We start from the raw sequence: 25,078 nt of genomic DNA, 5'->3' as shown, positions 1-25,078 counted from the left end.
GTTTGGAAAGTAAATTCGTCTCGACTCGGAGAGGTTTATTTTGGTTTCCCAACTTGTTTATAATTTCTTCTTAGTGTTGTTTGTAGTGAAGGCTCAAAGGTACTCGTTTTTGGTGTACTTGTTTTGGATGGTGAAAGCGCTACATTCTGAATGCAATTGGTAATATTATTTAGTTTAGGTCGAATGATTGGCGTTGAATTGAATGGCGTTAGAATTGTACTATCACAGTTTGCAGTTGAATCTAAGCCAGCATTGAAAAGAAAGTCAATTTCATCAACATCATCAATTTCTTCTACATCTGTTGGTTCAAATACTTTTGTAACCAAGTACTCATCATTGGTCTGTGATTGCGTGTTGGAATTTCTTTGTAGGATTCCGGGGTTTTTACCCAGAATAAACATTTTAATTCGGGCTAGAGCGTTTAATGGTGTCGGGTGATCATCAAGCCCACCACGTGTTCGCAGTTGGGAAAAGAAATTTTACAAACTGTCGTGATTTAGACGGTGTGTCAAAATATAATTAATTCCATACTTATATGTCAGATCATACCAGAGAGATTGAAGTGATTTATTGGATATAATAATTCTTTTTTGAAAAAGCTGCAAACTATTAAACGGCACACCTTTTTGTTGAAACATCTTATCGCTTGCATCAGGTGGCTCATATTTTCTAAAGCTGCTGTCTGCTCTTTGAAATTCACACCATACCCACTTTTGGTACCATTATTTTGGCTGTAACTATTCATGACATCGAACCAACTGTTGACGATTTCAAGGAACTCAACTGTTTTTGTTCGCGATTCTTCTTCACCTTCATTGGGTAACGAAGGCAGTCTCTTAACAGCCGTAGCTACAGTTCCTGACAACAGTTCCGCAGCTAGGCGAACGTTTTGCCGCTGTGTTTTGATACACTCAAGGTGAAGTTTGGTAAGCTTGTTGCACATCTTCAATTCAGCTCTGTCTTGCTTAAATACAGTCACAACAAAATTTTTCTTAACAGTAGCTCCTTCTAAATCAAATCCAGTTTCCAAAAACCAATTTCTGACTAGTTTCAATGCATGCGGTGCGTCAGCGAAACAGTATATTTTCTCATTCGGAAGGGCTGGGTTGTCAAACCAGGTTCTATTTATATTTATACCAAGTTCACGCCAAAGTCCCATATTCCCTCCTCCCATATCATTGACGCAAGCCACAACAGTAAATCCAGCTTTTTGCATCTCCGTAATGGCGCTTGATTAAATATCCTTGGTCATTTTCTGGTCAAACTCTAAATATATGGGTTGTTTCCATTTTCCAAACAAACCCCTAGCCATTATGACTTGCAGATATTTGTGTTTGCCAATTATCTGGTCATTTTTGACGTCGTACTCATAAAACTATTTGACGTTAACTTCGTCAAATGATAGTACAGTATATATATATATATATATATATAAGTTTCTCTGTATTGGAGAGAGTTTGACCTATTGACTTTATCAATGAAATAACATCAGCAATTAAGCCTTTTCTTAGATATATTTGGGAAGCGTAGCGTTGTAGAGTTGATATACCAGGTAGTGGAATATTTTTTTGGTCTCTCAAATAGACATACGCTCGTTTACTTAGATAACGGAGTGTGAAAGCGTTCGCTATGACTTCACGGTCCCAGTTGACTTTCTTCTTCCCCAACAGTTTTTTATTTTTATTTGACTTTGTGTAAATATTTTCTCTAAACACCCCATGTATTTTCCGTGATACTTCTCACTGTCTTTAACTTTTTTCTGTAAACGCTTTACTTCTTTATTCAAACTGCGAATAGTAGCGTTTTGACGAGCAATTTCATAGTATTGAAGCTTATTCTTTCGCTTTTTTTTTTCAAAAGCCGATGTTTAGCATTGTTTAAGTGCTTGGCTAACGTTCTTTTCTCTTTTTCTGAACGTTCAAAGTTTTTCCAGAAAATGTTACTTTTTCTTAATTCTTCTATACCATCACAATTGCAGTAACACCGAGAACACTTTAAACATTGACCTTCATTAATAGGAACCATTTTCAAGCAACTTGATTTTTCCTTACAAACATTCATATCTTCATTGTAAAGCTTTAATACTTTCTCACTTGAATTATTTTGTAGACTAGAATCGTGTAAATTATCACAGGCTTTGATAATTTCAGTATTAACATTGAATAATACGCTATTGGTCGTGTTGTTAGTACTTGACGATTCGGTAGTAATACTAACGTTGATAATGTTGTTACATGACACACTTGAGCCAGAGGAAATAGTAACATTGGACGTATCAATAGCAACATTGGACGTATCAATAGGAACATTGGGCGTATCAATAGTAGTATTGGGCGTATCAATAGTAGTATTGGGCGTATCAATAGTAGTATTGGGCGTATCAATAGTAGTATTGGGCGTAACAAGAGTAACATTGGACGTATCAATAGTAATATTGGGCGTATCAATAGTAAATACGTTGGAAGTTTCATTAGATAATATACTTGATTTGGAAGAAATGTTGGTAGATTCTAACAGTTCTGAATTTACTAACTGATCAATAAGTTTTCTTCTTTCTCTACATCTGGCTCTAGACTCTCTTGCTTCTGAACTTTTCACACACACAGACTGTTGGTATGGTAACTTCATAGAAGGAACTGCGCTTGAATTTAACCGTCTTTTAGGCTTCGTTCCCATCAGTTCAGCTTTAAAATCTCTTACAAAATCTTCGTCTTTGAAATGTTCCGAGCAAATTCTTGCATAAGTAGTATTAATTTTAGGATTGTAACATTTAGAAATCCATATTCTTCGGATTTTTGAGTCCTTTGGTAATGTAAAGTAACTGATATGATTCTTGTCCACATTTTTAGAAGTTACGGAAAATTTATTATCACATCCAGTTATTGCACACTTTGCTCCACCGTACGGCATGTTAAATATTTTATTTAGGTCATTAAAACAAGTTAAAAAATAGGAACTAATCAAAATTAATTGATTTTATCTAAGCCTTGTCCATAACTTATAGCCTCTACGCTGTATATTTGAGCTATGGTCGTCTGCAGAATCTCCACGTACTACGTCACAGAGAGAGTCAGGGAGAGACCAATCAAATAACGAGAAAAAATCAAAAGAAAACGGCGCGATCGAGGCAACCTTATATAGCGCTTTCTTTACGAACCTTGGGGTTAAGCCCCTATTTAGCGAAATCGTTCGAGAACCTATTGTATTCAATGGTATTTTGGAGAGATGCAGGGATGTTGAGTTTTTTCTCGCTGGTAGGGGGTGGGTGTGTTGTAGATTGTCATGACGCTAGCCGGATGGCCAACATGTCATAATAGAAGCCCCTTTTTAGACCGTATTCACCATAAAGGGTTCCCCTCTCTACAAAAGTGCAACCATACCTATTTTCAACTACTCTTTTTGATCATACCGACATTGTTATATTGGTCAGGAAAAACAGGGGGTTGACCTTTCATACGGTTGCTACAATTTGAAATAATTTTCAGTGGTATACTACCTGTATTTCCTTCATTTGATTTTCCGTAATTATTTTTTAGACCAAATAACAACAAGAAAAATTAGTTGTCAATGTTAACAGGGATATTTGTTAAGAATGATTTGTGCACTAAAGGAGCTAGAGCAAATGACTCGCGACACTTGTCTAGAGTCAACTCTTAATTTGGAAAGTACGTTCGTTATTACAATTCCAAAAACCCAAAAAATCTTCCCCATTAAATAAAATTCTCCGATGTCAACGTTAAAATTCCTAGTTTTTTCCACACATTTTTCCCAAACCAGTGGCAACACTACATCTAAACCAAGAATAAGCGAACAAACAATCGTTATTCGTCGAACTCCGAGCTCCTATTTGATCCCCCATATAGTAGTATTAAGAAAAATTAGGCAATAACTTTATATAATTTTAAAGGCATTCTCATATATACTGAATTTGGTTTCTTGAAGCGGATAAAAAAGGTAGTTTTAGGCGGGACTAGGGTAGCATATGGTCGAAAAGGGGGCCCAACGTAAGGGTCCCCGCTTATTTTTAACATCTTTGAAACCCAATATGATTTGGGCATCGCCATATAAAAATAAGGCTTCCATTTTTCTAGACTCCTGAAAAGGTGTTTGCCAAACGTTTTTCATTTCTTTACGGGAAGTTTTAAAACATCCAACCCATCTCCGGCCAAATGTTTAGAGAGAAGAAAAAAAAACGCATCTCAGTTTAATCCCTCGATTTCTCAATGAAAACCTAATCCATAACCTAAACTCGGTATGAGCACTTCGAAAGAGTACTTACGATACAGGGTGTTTCTGATAAGTCTGCCATAAATTAGAGATTGTGCTCTCATAGGGTCAAACTGAGTGGAAAGTGTAAGCAGAACTTTATTTACGACGATAGGGGCCAATCCATGTTTTGGGAGCTCATATCTCTGCACGTAACTAAATGTTGTAGACCCCATCCATGTTCTGGTGACACTTGCCACTGACTCAGTTTGACCCTAAGAACACACCTTTTAATTTACGTCAGACTTATCGTAAACACCCTGTACATACCACTATAACTTCCAAGGAGACCCGAGGACCGCGAAACAAAGACGCACATATGCAGTTTAAACGGCAGCCGACATAAATAAATATGAGATCCCAATACAAAAACAATAAAAGCCATGGAATATCCTCGAATCATTCCATGAGAATTTTTATTTTCAAAATCTCGTGCGGAGTTTTGCTTTTCCTTGTGACAGAGAAATTTTGTTTTGAATCACGTGACACGGTGGGGTGTTGTTTTCTTTATTGACAACCTAACTTTAACTTGATATATTTTATAATTCAGTTATGTTTAATGCATTTAATCTTTCAAAATTAGGGTCTAAATAACATGAGGTTTTTTAATAGGTTTTTGGAGAGTCAAATATTTTTAAAAACAAAACAAATCTACAAAAACAGGTGGTTATACCTGAAACGCTATACTACACCTTTATACTATGAGCGACGAAGCGTTAGAAAATTCGTAATGTCACCGTGTACCTTTAAAAAAACCGCTCTGATGTATATTTGCGCTTTCTTCGACAACATCTAAGGATTAAAAAAGTCCCCTTCTTCCCTGGCTGCTTCTTCCCGTATACTTTAAGGGAGGAATTCTTTCTCTCTCTCTCTCTCCAAAGAGGCGGTATATCTGGTGTCAAATAACGGACATTTTTTCACTAAGAGTATTAGAAGAATGGGGTTTTCAAATCTCGATGGGCTCTAAACAATATTTTTAAGCCTAGGTCTAATTTAAAAACATTAAGACCATTATGATTGGAGATATCACGTTTTTATTAAAGAAAAGAAACTTCTACAACTATAGAAAAGAAACTTCTACAACTATAGAAAATAAACTTCTACAACTATAGAAAAGAAACTTCTACAACTATAGAAAATAAACTTCTACAACTATAGAAAAGAAACTTCTACAACTATAGAAAAGAAATATGCTTTTTTTCGGTTGTTGTTTTATTATTAATTCTTTACTCGCGACATACGTATTAAAATAAAAGCAATTTCTGTTTCATAACCGTTACTTATAAAGAAATATTTACGAAATTATAAGGATTTGAGATTAATATCAACTTTATAAAGAGGATCTAGTACTTAAGTCTTGTTAGTGGGAGAAATAAGTAACCCCGTTTATAGTTTTAAAAAGAAACAACAAAATGGTAAAAAGAAGCATTCCCCATCAATTATTAAACATTCGAGCAAATATTCTTTATTTGCTTAAAATTATTAACTAACTAGTAATTAATTATAGTTACATTTCTATAATCAAAACTACCTTAAAACTTTTATAAAAGAAAATTTTGACAAGGATGTTTTTAATTTTGCGTGCATTCTAAAAAAATTGGAAAGAAAAAATTCAATAATTATGAAGTAATCTTTCTTTTTATAGAGAGACTTTCTCTTGTAAATAACAATAAGAAAAAGGGGTATAGAGAACTAAAGAAAAAAAAAAGAGTTTCGACTGAATCTTTCAGGGTTATTAAAGTTTGCGGTCATGGTTCAGGTACATTTTCAAAGGATTTGGTATGGGAAGGAGGTTAATTTTCTCTCTAACGAACATCGTATAGCTTTCCTCTTCCATTTCAACGTCATTTGGATCTTTATCTTCATAGGCCACCCTTTTCCAAATAATTGGGGGTTGAATTTGACGGAATGATCTTCTGAAAGCGCTAGAGTTGTTAGATTTGTCACTCGCGGATGAATCGGGAACAGTTTTACACAGCCGCCATGGTTGAAATTTTTTTTCAAAAGTAGCGAGCATGGCGTCAACCAACTGGCCCATGTTGAACAGTTTGCTCAAAGATCCCGGCATGGGCCTTTATGGCATTTGGCTATTTCCTCTTTCACGTACCCAATGGTGATGCAGTTCATTTTGAAGACTAAACGATAAACGGATATTCAATGAATAAACAGAAGTAGCCACCTGTACTTAACATAAGCCAATCAGCGGTATAAGTAACAGCGTTAAGTTTGCCAGTGTAACGCGAAAACAGTAAGTGTTTGAATAGATCAGGGGTTTTAAAAGGTTAGGTATGGCTAAAACCATATTACCAATGCGTTACTTTTTCACCCAAATAACATTCTCGGCCAAAGGGGTTTGGGGTAATCAAGAATGTTATTTGAGTCAAGCTTGACCCTGGTAATGTATGGCTAATAGTATTACCTATATATTACCTTTTCACCCATACGACTCTTTCCAAAGGTATTCCCCATTATAATAAAAACGGCAACCATCTACGTAGCTATACTATCGTACCCCATGTATAGTAACAAGAATCCATACATTTAAGAGGAATCATTCTGTAGCCTCCCGGACTCCCTTTTATAAGTCGCCAAAGATTGAGTGAGTAGCCCCTCGACTACCATTAAAAACAGGCAATGATTAAGTGAGAAGCCCTTCGATTCCCTTTTAAAATCTCCAAAGATTAAGTGAATATCCCCTCGACACCCACTAAAACAGGTAATGATTAAGTGAGTAGCCCCTCGATTCCCTTTTAAAATCTCCAAAGATAAAGTGAATATCCCCTCGACACCCACTAAAACAGGCAATGATTAAGTGAGTAGCCCCTCGACACCCACTAAAACAGGCAATGATTAAGTGAGTAGCCCCTCGACACCCACTAAAACAGGCAATGATTAAGTGAGTAGCCCCTCGACTCCCTTTATAATCGGCTATGAATAATTGTGTAGTCCCTCGACTCTGCTAAACTGGCCAGTCATTGAGTGTACTCCATTGAATTGAAAAATCGCCGATTAAGTTAGTAGCACCTCGACTACCTGTAAAAATCGCCATTGAATAAGTTAGTAGCCCCTCGACTCCCTTTATAAATCGGCTATGATAAGTAGGTTGCCTCTCGACTCTTTTGAAATCGAAAATGAATGAGTTAGTAGTCGCTCGAATCGCCAATCATTACTTATGAATTAGTGAATAGCTCCTCGATTCCCTTTAAATATTACCAATTATTAAGTAGGTAGCACCTCGACTCCCTGTAACAATCGCCATTGAATAAGTGAGTAGCAACTCGACTGACTTTAAAAATCGCCAATGATTTAGCGAATAGCCCCTAGACTCCGTTTTGAAATCACCTATGGATAGCCCCTATAGACTGCCTTTGACGCGTAAGCGTTTGAAAGAGAATTTTTCTTAGGGTTACGAATAGCAGATACGAAAGCGATTGAAGTGAATTTGGTTTAGGGTTTCGTTTTCATTCTCTACTTAAGTGAGGCTAAAATTTAAAATCAATTATAGCATTTCCCAACGTATGTCAGCGAAATGCTATAATTGATTGTGACATTTCCCAACGGATGTCACTTAAAAAGTTTCTTCAAAAATATGTGCCATTGCGCATCCGCACCGCACTCTTATTTAAATCATTCTTTTCAGTTTTCACTCTCCCTTTAAAAAGGCGAACGATACTTTTTCTTCAGACCAAGTGAAAATAATAGCCCATCGTTAGATGTTCACCAAAGGATGTAGCGAAAAACCCTGGATAAAGAATGCGCGTGAGCTTGAATATTTATTATCACGCTATAGGATCGGCAACTCCCTATCTCGGACCACAGCTTATTCCGTATATACTCTATTACAAGATCGGTTGTCAGCACTCGCAAACCTAGGTCTCAATGTAATTTAGCCTTGCGCGTGCTGACAAGAGGCTAAAAAACTAAGGGATATTTTAAACGATTTTAAATCCTGAAGATCCTGAAGTTTTTTGTCTCTTGACAGCACGTACATGGCTAGGTTACATCGAGACCTAGGTTTGGGCGTGCTGACAACCGATGTTGTAACATGAGTATATACAGCATAAGCTGTCGTTCGAGATAGGGAGTTGCCTATCCTATAGCGTGAAAACAAATGTCACGCTCTCGGGCATTCTTTATCCATGGAAAAACTATCGCGCTACCTTTAAGATTGCTAAATTATTATCCGTAACCTGGAAAATGAAAAGCAAAAGCACGCGTCTTCTATTAATCGCATTCTATTCTAAATTCTGGGCACCCGACACCCTGGGAAATACATCTTATCCCGCGTCTAATTGTCCCGCTTTCAATTTGAGAAACCTTCTCCGCACTTTCCAAGAAGGACAATCGCGTTTAAAGATACGAGATCCCACGCATTTTTATAAACCAGCTCAATCCATTCAAACAATTACCATTCAATTACTAATTTTTATTTGTTGAGAAAATTAATTAACGCGCAAGTATGGCTAATCGTAATAAAAACGTCAAACTATATAATGAACCTAATGATTAGGTTAATGTAATTTGATTACTTGATCGATTAAACCATGAATAAAACCCGAAAATTCTAAATTAGACGGGGGCATCTTATGATGAATAAAGTAACAATAATTATTGTCACTAGAGGGCGGGAAAAAGTGTAATATCACTGGGTCATCTTGTTAATGTTCACCAGAGTGATAAATTTATAGCTCCCGAAGAAAGATGGTGATTATTTGAAAATAAGTTGCAATGGATTATAAAATGCTGGTCATAAACACTCGTTAATGACGAGGGCACTTTATAATTAAATGATTTCTAACTTAAACAGACACACGTATCAGAAGTGAAATCCTACATTTCCGCAGAATTAACAATAAAATTCTGCGTTTTCGCCGAATGACCTATAAAATCCTGCGTTTTCGCCGAATGACCTATAAAATCTTGCGTTTTCGCCGAATGACCTATAAAATCTAGCGTTTTCGCCGAATGACCCATAAAATCCTGCGTTTTCGCCAAATGACCCATAAAATCCTGCGTTTTCGTCGAATGACCTATAAAATCCTGCGTTTTCGCCGAATGACCTATAAAATCCTGCGTTTTCGCCGAATGACCTATAAAATCCTGCGTTTTCGCCGAATGACCTATAAAATCCTGCGTTTTCGCCGAATGACCTATAAAATCCTGCGTTTTCGCCGAATGACCTATAAAATCCTGCGTTTTCGAAGAATGACCTATAAAATCCTGCGTTTTCGCAGAATGACCTATAAAATCCTGCGTTTTCGCAGAATGACCTATAAAATCCTGCGCTTTCGCAGAATGAGCTATAAAATCCTGCGTTTTCGCAAAATGAACAATAAAATCCTACAATTTCACTGTATGAACAAAATCTTAGTTTCGCATTATGAACAATACAATCAGGCCCCATTTTCGCAGAATGACATATAAAATCCTACATTTTCGCAGAATGACATAAAATCCTACATTTTCGCAGAATGAAATATAAAATCCCAGGATTTCGCAGAATGACCTATAAAATCCAGCGTTTTCGCAGAATGACCTATAAAATCCTGCGTTTTCGCAGAATGACCTATAAAATCCTGCGTTTTCGCAGAATGACATAAAATCCCACGTTTTCACAGAATGACCTATAAAATCCCGCGTTTTCGCAGAATGACCTATAAAATCCTGCGTTTTCGCAGAATGACCTATAAAATCCTGTGTTTTCGCAGAATGACCTATAAAATCCTGCGTTTTCGCAGAATGACATAAAATCCCACGTTTTCGCAGAATGACATATAAAATCCCACGTTTTCGCAGAATGACATATAAAATCCCACGTATTCGCAGAATGACGTATAAAATACCATAAGGAACCAATTACAGATATACATTTTTCAAAATTTTCCTGATTAAAAGCCCAGAATCCAATAAACCTGAACTTTTTCATCTAGATCCCTTGTATTTCGCTAAGAGCTTTAAAAGCTCACTATGGATCGTGCAATTATAGCCAAGAACTAATTAGCAACTGTTGATGGAGCAACCTTAATTGTCTCCGCTACTAAAGCAAATGTCGGCTCCTGAGGCGTCCCTAAGATGCTAGCTAATCTTTAACCCAGCAAGGCAGCTAGGAACCAATCAGAAGTCTTCCACGAGAGCTTAATTAAGCTTAAAGGGACTGTAAAGTATATTGCTATAGTTTTTTGTCAGCACGTACAAAGCTACGTTACATTAAAACCTAGCTAGCTTTGGAAATGCTGACAACCCACCGAAACTGAAACAGAGTATATATACAGAATAAGCTGCGCGCATTCTTTATCCATGGACTCACGACAGAAAATATTGAAAATTTTCTACTATGAAACAGACGACGCATCATTTCGACCCTGATTTGTCACTAAAAATAATTGGAGGTCCATTTTTGGGTAAGGGCTGACTTTTCCTGACCTTTTAGGCTAATTTTCAATTTCCCTGACTTTTCCCTGACATTTTAGGCTCATTTTCAATTTCCCTAACTTTTCCCTGACCATTTGGGCCTATTTTAAAGTTCGCTGACTTTTCCCTGACCTATGAGAGTTAGCCAATGACGTTTGAGAAAACACCCCAACCCCTTATCGATTTTTTTGAGAGGTAGTTCATAGCGACGGCAGCGACCCGGGACAGTAGCCGGTGAAATTGTCTGCTCTAAAGGAAAATTCAAATCGACCAAGTGTCACATCGTTTAAAAATTGGGGGCGCTGATTTTTATCCTTTAATTTTTGTATTTCCTTATGTCACATATAATTACAGGGTCGGGCCCATTTTAGTTGACTAATCCACCTAGTCCAGGCAAAAAGAAATGCGGAATAACCACCACTATCTTCTTCATGTTTTGACTTAAGAAGATCACATTGGCAAATCTTATCCTATAACAGTTCGTTCATGGATCCATTACCTTTCATAGAGTTAAATATTCTTATTCTACTTCCAGTATCGTCCGTGGTAAAAAGATCGTCATTTATTAATTTTAACGTTTCCACTCACAGATGTTGCTTTACCGTATATCCGTATGCGATCTCGTTAAGCCTTAGCTAGTAGGAGTCCTTTTAAAACTGTTTACAGAACTATTTTTCAGTTGCAAATAGGCACTGGCAATGTGCAATACCTCTCCTACGCGAGGGGGTAGGAACTGTGAGAGAGAGGAAAGGGGGTTTCTAGGTTTTCATGGCGCGGGGGATCTTCCAAGTGCTTTACTTTCCCCCTATCTACTTTTGATTTCAGGCACCAAAATTTTCTACTATGAAGCAGACGACGCCTCATTTCGACCCTGATTTGTCACTAAAAATAATTGGAGGTCCATTTTTGGGTAAGGGCTGACTTTTCCCTGACCTTTTAGGCTCATTTTCAATTTCCCGGACATTTTAGGCTCATTTTCAATTTCCCTGACATTTTAGGCTCATTTTCAATTTCCCTGACATTTTAGGCTCATTTTCAATTTCCCTGACATTTTTGGCTCATTTTCAATTTCCCTAACTTTTCCCTGACATTTTAGGCTCATTTTCAATTTCCCTAACTTTTCCCTGACCTTTTAGGCTCATTTTCAATTTCCCTAACTTTTCCCTGACCTTTTAGGCTCATTTTCAATTTCCCTAACTTTTCCCTGACCTTTTAGGTCCATTTTAAATTTTCCTGACATTTTAAGGCTCATTTTCATTTTTCCTAACTTTCCCTGACCTTTTAGGCCTATTTTAAATTTCGCTGACTTTTCCCTGACCTTTTAGGTCCATTTTATATTTCCCCGACCTTTTAAGGCTCATTTTCATTCTTTATCCATGGACTCACGATAGAACCTATCAGGGCCGGAAATAAGCACAGGACAATGGACATTGTCCAATAAAATTTTAAAATGTCCCATAATTTTTTTTAAAACTAAGGGTGTCACTGGACAGTTTGACCAATAAGTTTTCCGAAGTTTTTATAGCTTGAGAATGGAGAAGCGACACTATTTTTGCACACTCCAGTGGACAATTTTTGTTATTTCCGGCCCTGGAACCTATTGAAACGTTTCTACTATGAAGCAGACGATGCATCATTTCGACCCTGATTTGTCAGTAAAAATAGTGCTATAAGCCTATAGGCAGGCAGTCGCATCGGGAATAAGGTGGATTATAAATGCCGTACTGCTCAAAACCAAAATTAAATCTAAACACTATATATTAAACGTGTATAAAGAGAAAAATGTATGGAGTATTAGCAAGGTATAGTAATTAGTTAGTATTAATCGAGAGCTGCGCAAACTTTTAATGAATTAATGAATAAGGGTAAGACGAGAGATCAATCAAAACTTACCCAGAGATGCCGCTAATTCCTTCTGTTATATTCGTACCAACACCTCTGTTTAAAATAAATTAAATAAATAATTAATTTTAATTTTAATTTCACAGACAATTCGGGCCTTGGCTACATTTTAGCAAAAGTAGATAGGGGGAAAGTAAAGTTCGAGGATGGTCCCCCACCTTTGACTGTGGGTTTCCTCTAAGTTTAGAAGCTATCTCTCCTCTCTCTTACCCCCAATGAGAGTTAGCCAATGACATTTGAGAAAACACCCCAACCCCTTATCGATTTTTTTTTGAGAGGTAGTTCATAGCGACGGCAGCGACCCGGGACAGTAGCCGGTGAAATTGTCTGCTCTAAAGGAAAATTCAAATCGACCAAGTGTCACATCGTTTAAAAATTGGGGGCGCTGATTTTTATCCTTTAATTTTTGTATTTCCTTATGTCACATATAATTACAGGGTCGGGCCCATTTTAGTTGACTAATCCACCTAGTCCAGGCAAAAAGAAATGCGGAATAACCACCACTATCTTCTTCATGTTTTGACTTAAGAAGATCACATTGGCAAATCTTATCCTATAACAGTTCGTTCATGGATCCATTACCTTTCATAGAGTTAAATATTCTTATTCTACTTCCAGTATCGTCCGTGGTAAAAAGATCGTCATTTATTAATTTTAACGTTTCCACTCACAGATGTTGCTTTACCGTATATCCGTATGCGATCTCGTTAAGCCTTAGCTAGTAGGAGTCCTTTTAAAACTGTTTACAGAACTATTTTTCAGTTGCAAATAGGCACTGGCAATGTGCAATACCTCTCCTACGCGAGGGGGTAGGAACTGTGAGAGAGAGGAAAGGGGGTTTCTAGGTTTTCATGGCGCGGGGGATCTTCCAAGTGCTTTACTTTCCCCCTATCTACTTTTGATTTCAGGCACCAACCAGAACTCGTAGTTGGCTAAGGCGGAGTTAAAACCAATCATGAACCTTCAATCCAGAAGGACCAGAACTGAAACTGGGAGGTTTTTTTCTGCTTGCTTGCAACGTCTGTACGCAGTAGTTCGCCAATTTCGCAGGGTACGCGCACCCGCGGTAAAATGTAAACAAACGTGGCCGTGCTTTTGGGAATCACTTTCACAATTTCCAAACGCGCAAATCTTTATTTTTCCTATTTTTAATTACTTTATTAAACTCTATGTTTAAATAGATGCAAAAAGTTAACATTAGTCCCAAGGCTTAGCGAAATGAGACTAAGCGGCCATTTTACTTGTTTACATTGTACCATCTCTCAGTGATGGGCGCGCTCCTTAAAGCTCCGCTCACTAGGAGTATTTTGAGAGATGAGTAGATAGTTTTTTTCTACATGTGAGAGGAGCGTGAGAGGAGAGGGGTAAAATTTCATAATGGAACGGAGTTGGAGATGAGAGTGCTATTTTTTGGAGTTCCAAGAGATGAGTTGCGACGAGTCCAAATGTTTGAGAACTCCTGGAGTTGAGTTGAAGATGAGCGCCAAATATTTAAAACCAGAATAGGTGAGCTCTTGTGAGCGGTATTTCTTTTGTACACCCGAGATATGAGATTTTCCTTTGCTACAATTATTAATGTCTCAATGAGTTGAGTTTAACGTGAGCTGCTATTATTTGCAACTGCATGAAATGATTAACGGGGGAACAGAAATTTTTTGGAGCTCCAAGAGATGAAATTTTGCTGAGCAGCAATATTTGGAGCTCTCAGAGATGAGGTTTTGGTGAGCAGCAATTATTCGGAGCTCCAAGAGATGAGTTTGTGGCGAGTAAAAATAAATTTGGAGCTCCAAGAAATGATACTTTTGTGAGTGGCAATGACTTGGAACTCCGAAAGAAGGGTCTTCTTTGGTGAGGGAACTATTTTGCGGCTTCAAGAGATGAGGTTTAGGTGAGTGTACCTGTATTTGGAACTCCAGATTCCTATGAGTACTGAATACTTTGGTTCAAAATTCTCATTCCCACACTTGATTAAGGCAGGAAAGTAATTTTCAGTGTTAAATGAAGGCTTATACAGGGTGTTACTGATTTGTCCGCCATAAATTAAATGCTGTGTTCGAGATAATGGGGTCTGCAATTATGTTACTGAGATATATGGACCATAAAATATTGACCCCAATTTCCCGCAAAACCATGGGAAAAGTTAGAAATGTTGATTAGTCTTTCGTTTATGAGAGACTTATCAGAAGTAATTATAAAAAGTAATGAGCAAAAAAAACGGAAAACAGTTTGGGGAGAATTTTAGACATAATAATAATAATAATAATAATAATAATCTAGGAACGAATTAAGTTGAGATGAGGGCTCTATTTCTTGACCGTTTGTCTAAATAGATTACATTTGAATCATATTTTGAACTAGGATTATAATTATGAGAAAACTAAGTTATAAAATGACCTTGTATAACAAAAAATCAAATCAAATTTATTTCTCATGAAACGTCTGTTGCATTTCCCCTTAATTATCATAATACGCCCATATGTTATGTCAGTTTTGGCGCAAGGAAACCCAAATATTTTCAATTATAAAACCAGTCTCCTTGTCCATCTGGAAGAAGGGGTGAATCACCGTCACGTTCTTTTTTGTTGTCTGATTCTTCGGAATCGGTGTTATGATCTGTCACTGATGGAGAAAGTACTGAAATTGGCAGCAATACTAAGATTTGAAATTTACAACATACGTTCGCCGAGTTTAAGATTTTGATTTAATGCAAAGTTTTCAGCAATGACCCACGCTTGTCGATCGCTAAGCTTACGAACTCGTTCTAACTCTTTTTTCAATTTTGAATTTTTTTTTCTTAATTTTATGACTTCGTTTTCGTACTTTTCAGAATGATCTAGTTTTAAGATAAGCAAAATTAGATATATATGGTTAGTTAGGTAAGGTTGCCATATCCTTGCCAAATAAACTAATCTCCCAGAGAATTATTTTATTCTGCATAAGTTTGAAAAGATTAACCCAGCGCCGAGGAGGACTGACTGACCTCTAATAGTACCACGTAAAGATTTTTCAAATGTACCCTTTTGACTTGTACAGTACCTCACATAACTCCCATTCATCCATTATAATTCTGTAAACCCCTTACCTCTAAGTCTTTTTATTTCTTCGTCTTTATCGAATAGTTTTTGTGCGCAATCGCATTTATCAAGATGCTTAAATTCTTTGTTTGAGTCTGACATTTTCACATGTTGATGAACATGAATGGTCTCATTTTTACGATCTTCTATAACAGATATAATACAGTGATACGTTTAAGATCGGTATGTAAATTAATGTAAAGAACAAGTCTCGAGAAAATCACCCTTTGATTCAAGACCATAATAAAAGTAATACGATAATTATTCTTTTATAAAGTTGAAAGCTGTTTTAATTAAGCTGCAAAATACGTATCACTGTTACGCGGCAGCCTAAATATGAATATGATATTGGGGGCAATTCTATAACTTTTTTAGCGAGTTATTGTAAGTGATAACTATGGACTAAAGGGCTATTTTCAATCTCGCGCGTCAACACGCTTTTCTATGCGAGCGAGAGACAAAATCGGCGAAAAGTTTCAAGGGTCATCAAACCTTGAATGAAAAGCGCCGCTCGTGCTAATAGAAAAACAAGGTAATCAATTGAAAATTTTACCGTTTTCAGTTATCACGATCGTGAATCGTGATATCTTAACGACAAGCTCATCCTTTTTTTACAAAATATCGCTTGAGTGATAATTATAATGGGTAAAATTTTCAATTGGCCACCTTGTTTTTCTATTTGTACGAGCGAAATCACGAGACAAGCGTCGCGTTTCGTTCAAAGTTTCTTAGTTTGATGACACTTACGACTTTTTGCCTATTTTGTCTCTAGCGTGCATAGAAAAGCCTGTTGACGCGCGAGATTGAAACTAACCCTTTAGTAGATAGTTATCACTTACGATAACTCGCTAAAAAAAGGTACAGAATTGCCCCCCCCCTCCCCTATGTGTTTGGAACGGCTTCGATTCTTCAATTTTAGAAGGAGGTAATTTAAATAAACTCTTTTTTGAGTTTATGGGGGAGTCTAACCTTTTTGAATACGGCTCTTAAGCTTTATTTAATTTTGAAAGTTTGCGACTATCTTGTAAATATGTCGTTTTTCAAACAAAATTGAATTTTAAACTTCTTTTAATATAAGACTTATCCTTAACTAAACTTTAGTATACCATACCATTATCTACAATTGTCTCGCTCAAGTGAGAAAACTGAGAATAGCCAGTAGACAAGTTCAAAGAATCAAAATCAGTAAAATTCCGCTCCATTGAAAACCAACTTTTAACCTTTCTATAAATTATTAAATCACAATATCGTTTACAAGAATTATTTTTTAACCGTTATTCTTCCTCCCAATATATTTACCAAATTCTTCAGGAACTACTTTCAACACTTCCTCGCAAAAATAAAATATATTGGTTTTAGACTTTAAGGACGATTTCAAAACTATTAACTTTGGGTCTTTCTTTGCCTACTGTAACTGTAGTAATAGACATATGAAAATACCCATATTATCCATGTAAAGCCTATACCTTGACTCTACGCTATGATTGGACGTTGAGCATAGCAACAAAGTTAGAAATGTTCGGTTTTATTATTTTCCCACGCTTTTAGACTTTTTAACTTTTAGTTTCAATTCCCACGGCCGGTTCACTCTCTTGGCGCTAGTAGCTTAGCACTAGCGTGCTATGCGTTCATCGTGTTAAATTATATTTCTCAAAAATAAGACAGAGGTCGCAAGTTTATAACGGTCACGTACAAATCTTTCGCGCTTATAGTTTTGAGTAATGAAATTTCGCCTTTCGGAAAGTAACGGAATAAATCGAATTTAAACTTGTTAATAATGGCTAGAACTAGGGGTGGTAAAACTAAAGTAGAGAGTAATCGAAACAAAGACGTTTCGAAATTGACTTTCAGGAACAACGAAAAAGGCAAGGTATTGAAGGTGCCAAATTGTAAGTCGCGATCACACGGTTCACATCTTTTCGCGGCAGTGTCGGTTTCTGAAACAAAAAGTTCAGCTTCAACTTCAAGTTCCTCTGAAATCCAAAATCAGCAAAACTTTACGGGTGGAGTTACGGATACAAATAATATACCTACAGCTTCAGAACATGATCCCTCAATTAATAACCAATTACAAAGTGATCATGAACAGAACGTTAGCATGGAACTAAGCGAAAATGGGAACACCCGGTCGCAAGAGCTACAAGACCAGCAAGACAATGAAGTGGTCCGAACCGAAAAGTATCCTCATTTCGACTACTTGACCTCAACCCTTGGAAGAACTCTAAGTTCACATTATGAGTATATGGGGCACGCAATTATTTCAGAGGAAAAAGGAGTGAAAAATCGATACGGATCAGCGGTTCTCAAATGTTTTCACTGTTGTAGGCCTATAATCGGAAGCAATGGAAACGCTTTATACAATTTTACAAGACATTTACAGGTAAGTTAAATTTACACTTAGGCTGTTAACAGTTTTATATGTATATCCTACAAGATACCAGGGTTTTTAAGTGTGGGCATTCCTAAACTACGGTAGTTGACAAATGTGTTGAAGTAATCAAGCCCTCTCCCGAGTTCCTATATCGTCTCTAAATTATCAAGCCTTTAAATATGGACACTTAAATATTAAAAAGTAGTATGAGGGTTGGAGCCGCTGGGTCAACTGCATGTTTTTCGTCCATCTATACTTGTGTGACGTACCTTATGAACGGACTCCCTGTGTTTTGTGTTTTGTGACAAATCCATATCATACTATAGACAAAAATAGTCATATCACTTCTCGAAATTATAGGCATCGGAAAATGTTTCGAAACCAAATACTGAATAATCAAATGCTTATATATACATTTTAAATCCTCAAATTTTAATTGTAAACGAGATCAAGTCCAACTACACTGTAGAACGCCTAAATATTTTTACATTCTTCATGGGTTTTTCTTTATGATGTTTTACTAATCCTAAATCGCACGTGTTATGCAGGGATAATATTTAAAGTGTATACAGAGTAGAGTAATTACTAAAGGAGTTGCATTAAACCTTGCGATGTTTGACGGAACTGAATTAAATATATCCAACGTGAAACATTGTGAATTGTTTTCTCTACTAGGCATATCGCCTGTAAACACCTTTCTACATTATCTCTGCATACACCTACGTGTTAGGAAAAGTATTTTGCTATTCTTCGCTGGTTTTATGAGTAAATGATTTGATGTTCTAAAACAGCGGGTTCATCCGGATCAGAAAATAGATTCGAAAAAATCGGGAAAAAAGGAAACCGAAATGGTTCCAAGTAGTGAGGAAATATGCACTCAAATTGCTCCCAAGACAGTGGTAAATTTTTTTGGAAACAAAAGACGCTCGTCAACTAATGGAGGCTGGATACAAAAAAAATACAGAAAAGCTGTATTGGATTATATTGCTTTAAGAGGTCACCCTCTTAGTGAAACTGAAAGTAGGTTCACAATTGGTTCACACTCAGAGTGACGGACTTTTAAATTTTTTACATTATTGCAGCTCCTGGTTTCCGCTATTTCATGAGTGAATTGAACCCTGATATAAATCCACTTTCAAGAAGAACCTTAGGAAGAGATTTAGAAAAGGCAGTGTCCCACGAAGTAGAGCCTGCCCTAAAAAACGAATTGGCCTTACAACCCAATTACAGTATTCACATTATCTTGGATATTTGGAGTTCCATTTCTCGCGAAGGAATAATAGGAATTAAAGTACAATTTATTAATGGTAAGTTTATAGAACTGTTTCGTACCGGTTGAAAAAATTTCGTGGGAACAGAAATACCTGCTTAATAAATATTCCTAAACAAGCAAATTACTGTTATAGGCCTTTTTAGGTTCAGACCAGAACTAAAAATCTACTTTCAGTTAAAACATCTTTTCCGAATAGGTTTCCAGAATCCATATAATTGCAATTTGGACACCAAAGTTACTAGTATTTGCAATTGAAAAATATCATACCCGAATAAGTTTCCAGATTGCAATTTGAACTAGTTATTTATGGATTCCACAATACTGACAAGTCACGGTCGCATTTTTTTACAGATCGTTGGCAATTGATCTCTAAAACTATTTCATTCAAGTACTTTGGCGAGCGGCACACTGGGGATAACATAAGAGAAAAAGTTATAGAGTCGTTGAAAAGTATCAAAATTGACCCAATGCAGGTAACAATCGTATTTCTGCTGATACCATACAGTACTAAATTACTTTAATTGTAAAATAATTTAGTACTTATATTTGGTTTCAAACAGCCATACGTTACGTTATCTACAGAGTGTTTCTGAAAGGTCTGTAGGGAATTATGGGGAGTGATCTTTGGGCGAATTCAAGTCAAAAATGTTCTGTGACATTTTTTGTCTGGACCACCGTTTTCAAGTTGTGATTGGAGTGTTTTACAGATGATTTCTTAAATTTATTTAAGAAACTGGAAGATGATGATAATAAAATTTAAAGGATCATCCATAAAACACTTCAATCATAACTGTAAAACGGTGGCCCAAACGATAAAATGTCAGAACATTTTCGACTCGAAATCGCCCAAAGATCACCCCCCATAATTTCCTACAGATATTCCAGAAACACCCTGTATAGGAATAACATATGCGTGAAAAAATTATACTTCATATCATAGCCGTTTAATCTTAGTAAAAATGAAACTTTGAAACTATAGGTAGGAAAGGTTATGGCGGACAACGCGTCCAACATAACGAAAGCTTTTAAGAATACTGTCCTACAGTCGGTCACTCCTGAGTGGACACCATTAAGTAGGGTTTATGACACATCGGAAGAAAACTTCCCATTTGAAGAAATGGGATTAATGAATGACGACAGTGACGATGACTCAGACGATACATTTTTAGAAGGTCATAATTTGAGTTATAAAGGATTGCACATCCCTATTTTGGTAAATTTTAGGCTAATTTTAAAATGCACCTTATTAAATCAACAGGAGTGTCAGAAAATGAAATATCTCAAATATTACTTCAATGGGATAGAATTAGTTGTGTGGCACATACAATTCAACTTGTTGTTCATGACGCAGAAAAGGGAGATTTGGAAGCTGCTAAAACTATTCAACAGTGTAAAGACATAATTAATTTTTTTAGAAACTCGAACTACTACTATGGACTTTTAAAGAAAGCAGCAAACAAGACACTTTCTGGATATAACAAAACGAGATGGGACTCTACTCTAACATCCATAAATGATATTTACGAGGTATATGTTTTCATCGTATTGTTTTTCACTGATTACATTTTGCACAGGGTTGAACAAAGAAAATTATTTCTACTCCTGAGTCCTGCCTACGGCTTGTTGGTAGAAAAATAGTATTTATAATGATGCACTTATATATCAATAGATTTTTTCCGATGTGCAACAATTACTGCTAAGGGCGAGCAATGACCAAAAACTACAAAAGAAGGACAAAATAGAGGTTCCCAAAAATAACTTCAAGTAATTAACTAGACCACTAATAAATTTTACCAGGCGAATCTTTCGAAACTTTACGCACCGCCCCCTTTACAGTTCAATGATCTTTCCCAATTAGAACATACATGTCATTATAAGATGAATCGAGGCAAATTAACTTGATGTTCCCCCTTCACCATCCCTTTAACGGCTAAAGCTGAACCCATAGAAATCGGCAAAATTATTTATTTTTATTAGGGCTGCAATTGGAGAGATAATAGCGCTACTCAAACCAATCCACGAAGTAACAAAGATGGTACAATCGGCAACCAAATCCACATCTGCCATTGTACAATCATTAATTGTATACACGTATGGAAAAATCAACGAAGTCCAGTGTTCAAGATATTTTGAGATGAAAAAGTTGCTTTTGAATGGAATAAAAACTCGATTTGAAGCCAGACTGTGTAAAGATGAATCGTTCACTGCGGCCACAATTCTAAACCCAGCAATTAAACTGGGGCTTTTTGAAAGTGAGTTTTTTTTATTTCATTACAACGAAACGCGCAAAGTGTCGCATTAAAATTTGTGGGGCACATGCAAGAAAATATGATAACCCGATTCAGAACAAAATTATACTAACCCAAAGTTCAACGACTAAACTTTTTTATATACTCAAATTACCAAAAATATTTCTTAGCATGTTATGCGTATAGCAGGGTTCTAAATTTACTCTCTGCGCTCTTAATTTAGTAATGTTCAAATATAGCTGGTTTATCGTCAAGAAACATGACGAAATATTAAAAATGTTCAAATTTGAAACGATATTATGAACTTTTAATGTTTTTTTTTAAATTCTTAATCCTATTTCTAAATATCAATACAGATGCACTGGCGAAAAATCTTGGTTTACCAACAATTGAAGAGGCACGAGAAGCCCTTATCAATCAGCTAAACTATTATGTCCCAGATGATGAAAATCTCAATGTAGATTCTGGTGAAACAGAACTGGATAGAAATGACTGTCATGAAGGCAATGATGATAAAGTAGAAGATAAAGGTAATTATTTTTCTAAAAACGATCGTTATCGTAACCTCTATATGGGTAACCTTCCATAGATGGCTTTAAGTGTTTTCTTGAAACAATTTCCCAAAAAACTCGACTAAATACATGCCAGTCCAAAGTGTCCGAGATAGAAGCGTATTTAAAAGAAGCATTTTCTGATACACAAAACCTTGAAAATCCAATAATATATTGGAAAAACAAAGAAGATTTATTTCCTAGGTAATATTATTCAATGCCATAATTTATATCGACTGTATATAGCTATACGAAAAACGTTACAGGCTCAGTAAATTGGCCAGAATTCTTCTGGCAATTCCAGCCTCGTCAGGGGACGTGGAACGACTTTTTAGTGTTGCCGGATGCATCAAAAATACAAAGAGAAACCGTTTAAAGCCAGATGTTGTAGAGCAGCTAATTCTCTACCGGGAAAGTCGAATGGCTCATGTAATGAGCAAGCTGGATGTTTTGGAGAAGCGGCAAACACCTCTACAACCTGCATAAAAAGGCAGAAATAAAAATATCTATTTTTTCCCGCAAGTTTTAATCCTTATTTACACGCTGCTCAAAAAACGTTGACGTCTACCGTCTACGGTCCTATAGTTTAATCTACCCTTTGTGCTCTGATTTCAATCTCTCCGCGGTCTGTAGCCTATCGGTGCAAAAGATAATTGCTTTAAAATTTGGTATCCATAGAATATGTAGAATCAATTTTTAGGCTTATTTAAACAAGTTCCTTCTTTATGGTAAGTACCTGCCGCTGCCGATTCTAATATGCAAATTATTCTACCTTAAATTGACACCGCGCAGAAAGCCAATCTAGCGTTCGGCGTGCTATCGAAACAAGAGAAATAAATGACTAAATAAAACTGAAATGAGTGGTGATATAGTGAGTTTTTTACAAATGAGATGAGTGAGATACAATAAGAATATCATAAATGAGATGAGATGAATGGTGAGATACAACTGTTCGAAATTTTTAATTGAGAAGAGTCCAACACGATTACAATTTTAAAATGAGATGAGATGAGCTTTGAAAAGAGCTCATTAATATGAGCTTTGACAATGAGTCGAGCGGTAAAATATATGAAGAACTCCAGAAATAAATGAAAAGAAAAAAAAGAGAAGCCTTAAAATTTTAATGAGATGATATTTGGTATTGAATTGAGAGCGAAATATGAGATGAGCGTCATAAGCTATTGAGTTCACCAAAACCATAAAGAGAGGTGAGCTTCGAGTATCGAAAAAACCAGTTGAAATGAGATGAGAGGAAACCCATAAATTCTTTGTGGAAATGAGCCCAATAATTGAGAGCTGACGGACTTGGTTTATGGAAGAGCGGAGAGCACTGTGAGCTCGCCATATTTTTTTGTGTCAGTGTGAGGCGAGAGCTTTTTGTGCCATTTATTTACTAGAGTAATTGAGCAGAGAGCAGCGCCATCTTGGAGAACACGCACATATTATTTTATGAGAGGAGAGGCTATGACAAATATATTGTAAAAGAAAGCGGAGAAGAGTAGCTACTCTTTTTCGCAAAACCAAAAGTGAGCGAGAGCTGAGAGCTCCTACTCTCTGAGTAAATACTCGTGAGCGTGAGCGTGAGAAAATGAAAAATCTGGAAAATGCCCATCACTGCCATCTCTCTCCAAGACCTTGTCGTCTGCTACTAGCTACCTTTTTTCTTTATTTTGAGCACAGCCCACTCGATCACGCAAGTTGCACGCGCTATAGAAGCCCGTCCAAAGAATTCAAAACCCATGTATTTTCGAGAATCGAGAGGGTGTAGTGGAAAAGCTGGTAAAAACATGAACGAGTCTCGATTTTTGAGACAAAAAGCACTGAAATGTTAGGGGGAATTGTCGAGTTGATGAACAAACTTTTATAGGAAAGTGAAAAATGTAAGCTCTAGCTTCCTGATTTTTTTACTATTTGTAAGTTAAAGTACACTAAAAATTTAGAAAATATTTTGAAAGGCTTAGGACTGATAGTTATTTTTCTAAAAATTATCAAACTTTCAGTTTGTGGTTTTTTCAACTCTGGATGACTTCTAGCCATTTTAAAACGCGCTGGGCAAATTATTCAAATACATAATTTTTCCCCCAATACTTGTAGTACTTGGTTTTCACATATTTTCCAATTAGCTTTAACGACTAGTTAATTGTAATAATAAATAAAATATAAGCCCTTAAATACAGTATTTTGATGAAGAACATTATCAGCGGGATTGTTTGGGCCTAGTGTTTATTTTTTAACTAAAGAACTATTCACGCTTGAAATTTCAAAATTTGTAGGACTTTAGAAAACGTTACTACGCACCTCTCCTTAAAATTTCACGACATTTGATCCACAAAAAGCGAAATTACGCCCATTTTACTCCAAAAAACGGCATTTTCCTATAGACATAATGCTAATTCTTAGACTGCTTTGACGAACGTTATCGGTTGGGCCTAGTGTTTATTTTTTTACTGAAAAACGATTCACTCTTGAAACTTGAAAATTTGTAGGACTTTAGAAAACGTTACTACGCGCCTCTTCTTAAAATTTCACGACATTTGATCCACAAAAAACGAAATTACACCCATTTTACTTCTAAAAACGGAATTTTCCCCATAGACATAATGCTAATTCTTAGACTCGTTTGACCAAGGAGTACTAATCGGTCATATTCTTGACTTTTGGCTGTTTGAAGGGGCTTCTATAGCGTGTGCAACTTGCGTGATCGAGTGGGCTGTGTTTTGAGACACATTAGTGAAAAAACTTTAACATGGGATCCACCATAAGATTCTGGTCCATTATATAGAAGGTTCATGGCAGAAAATTCTTAAGCCTGGTTTTCACTGGCCCAAAACGCAGGAAAAATCGCGTTTTCCGTGCGGCAAACGTGGAATTGGTTTTTTATTTTTCCGCAAATTTCCACGTAAAGGAAAGTGGTGGCCAATAGGAATCGACAAATGCGTGACGTCATAGGCTTGGTTTTTGGTCAGCTTGCGAGGTTTTAA

The 25,078-nt window shown here is 36.4% G+C and overlaps 1 protein-coding gene and 1 long non-coding RNA gene across 2 annotated transcripts in view; one reads left to right on the top strand and one right to left on the bottom strand.

The window, feature by feature from the left end:
- LOC149650532 (uncharacterized) overlaps positions 1–25,078 on the top strand; it is a 47,735-nt gene that overhangs the window by 6,144 nt on the left and 16,513 nt on the right. The window lies entirely within an intron of this gene.
- On the bottom strand, positions 5,706–6,887 carry LOC149650534 (uncharacterized). Its single transcript, XM_089849153.1, has 2 exons — positions 6,697–6,887; positions 5,706–6,401 (listed from the first exon to the last, which is right to left on the bottom strand). The coding sequence occupies exon 2, from the start codon at positions 6,332–6,334 to the stop codon at positions 6,002–6,004; it is 333 nt and encodes a 110-aa protein (XP_089705279.1). The 5' UTR covers positions 6,335–6,401; positions 6,697–6,887; the 3' UTR covers positions 5,706–6,001.

Source organism: Phalangium opilio, unplaced genomic scaffold (assembly GCF_054372755.1).
Source record: "Phalangium opilio isolate 3A_F unplaced genomic scaffold, DU_Popi_V2 ptg000086l_1, whole genome shotgun sequence".
Taxonomy (NCBI): Eukaryota; Metazoa; Arthropoda; class Arachnida; order Opiliones; family Phalangiidae; genus Phalangium; species Phalangium opilio.
This window is presented reverse-complemented; position numbering and strand designations above follow the sequence as displayed.

Bases quoted from the DNA above. Each gene is read 5' to 3' on its own strand.
- LOC149650534 (XM_089849153.1), bottom strand. From the start codon at position 6,334: ATGCCGGGATCTTTGAGCAAACTGTTCAACATGGGCCAGTTGGTTGAC.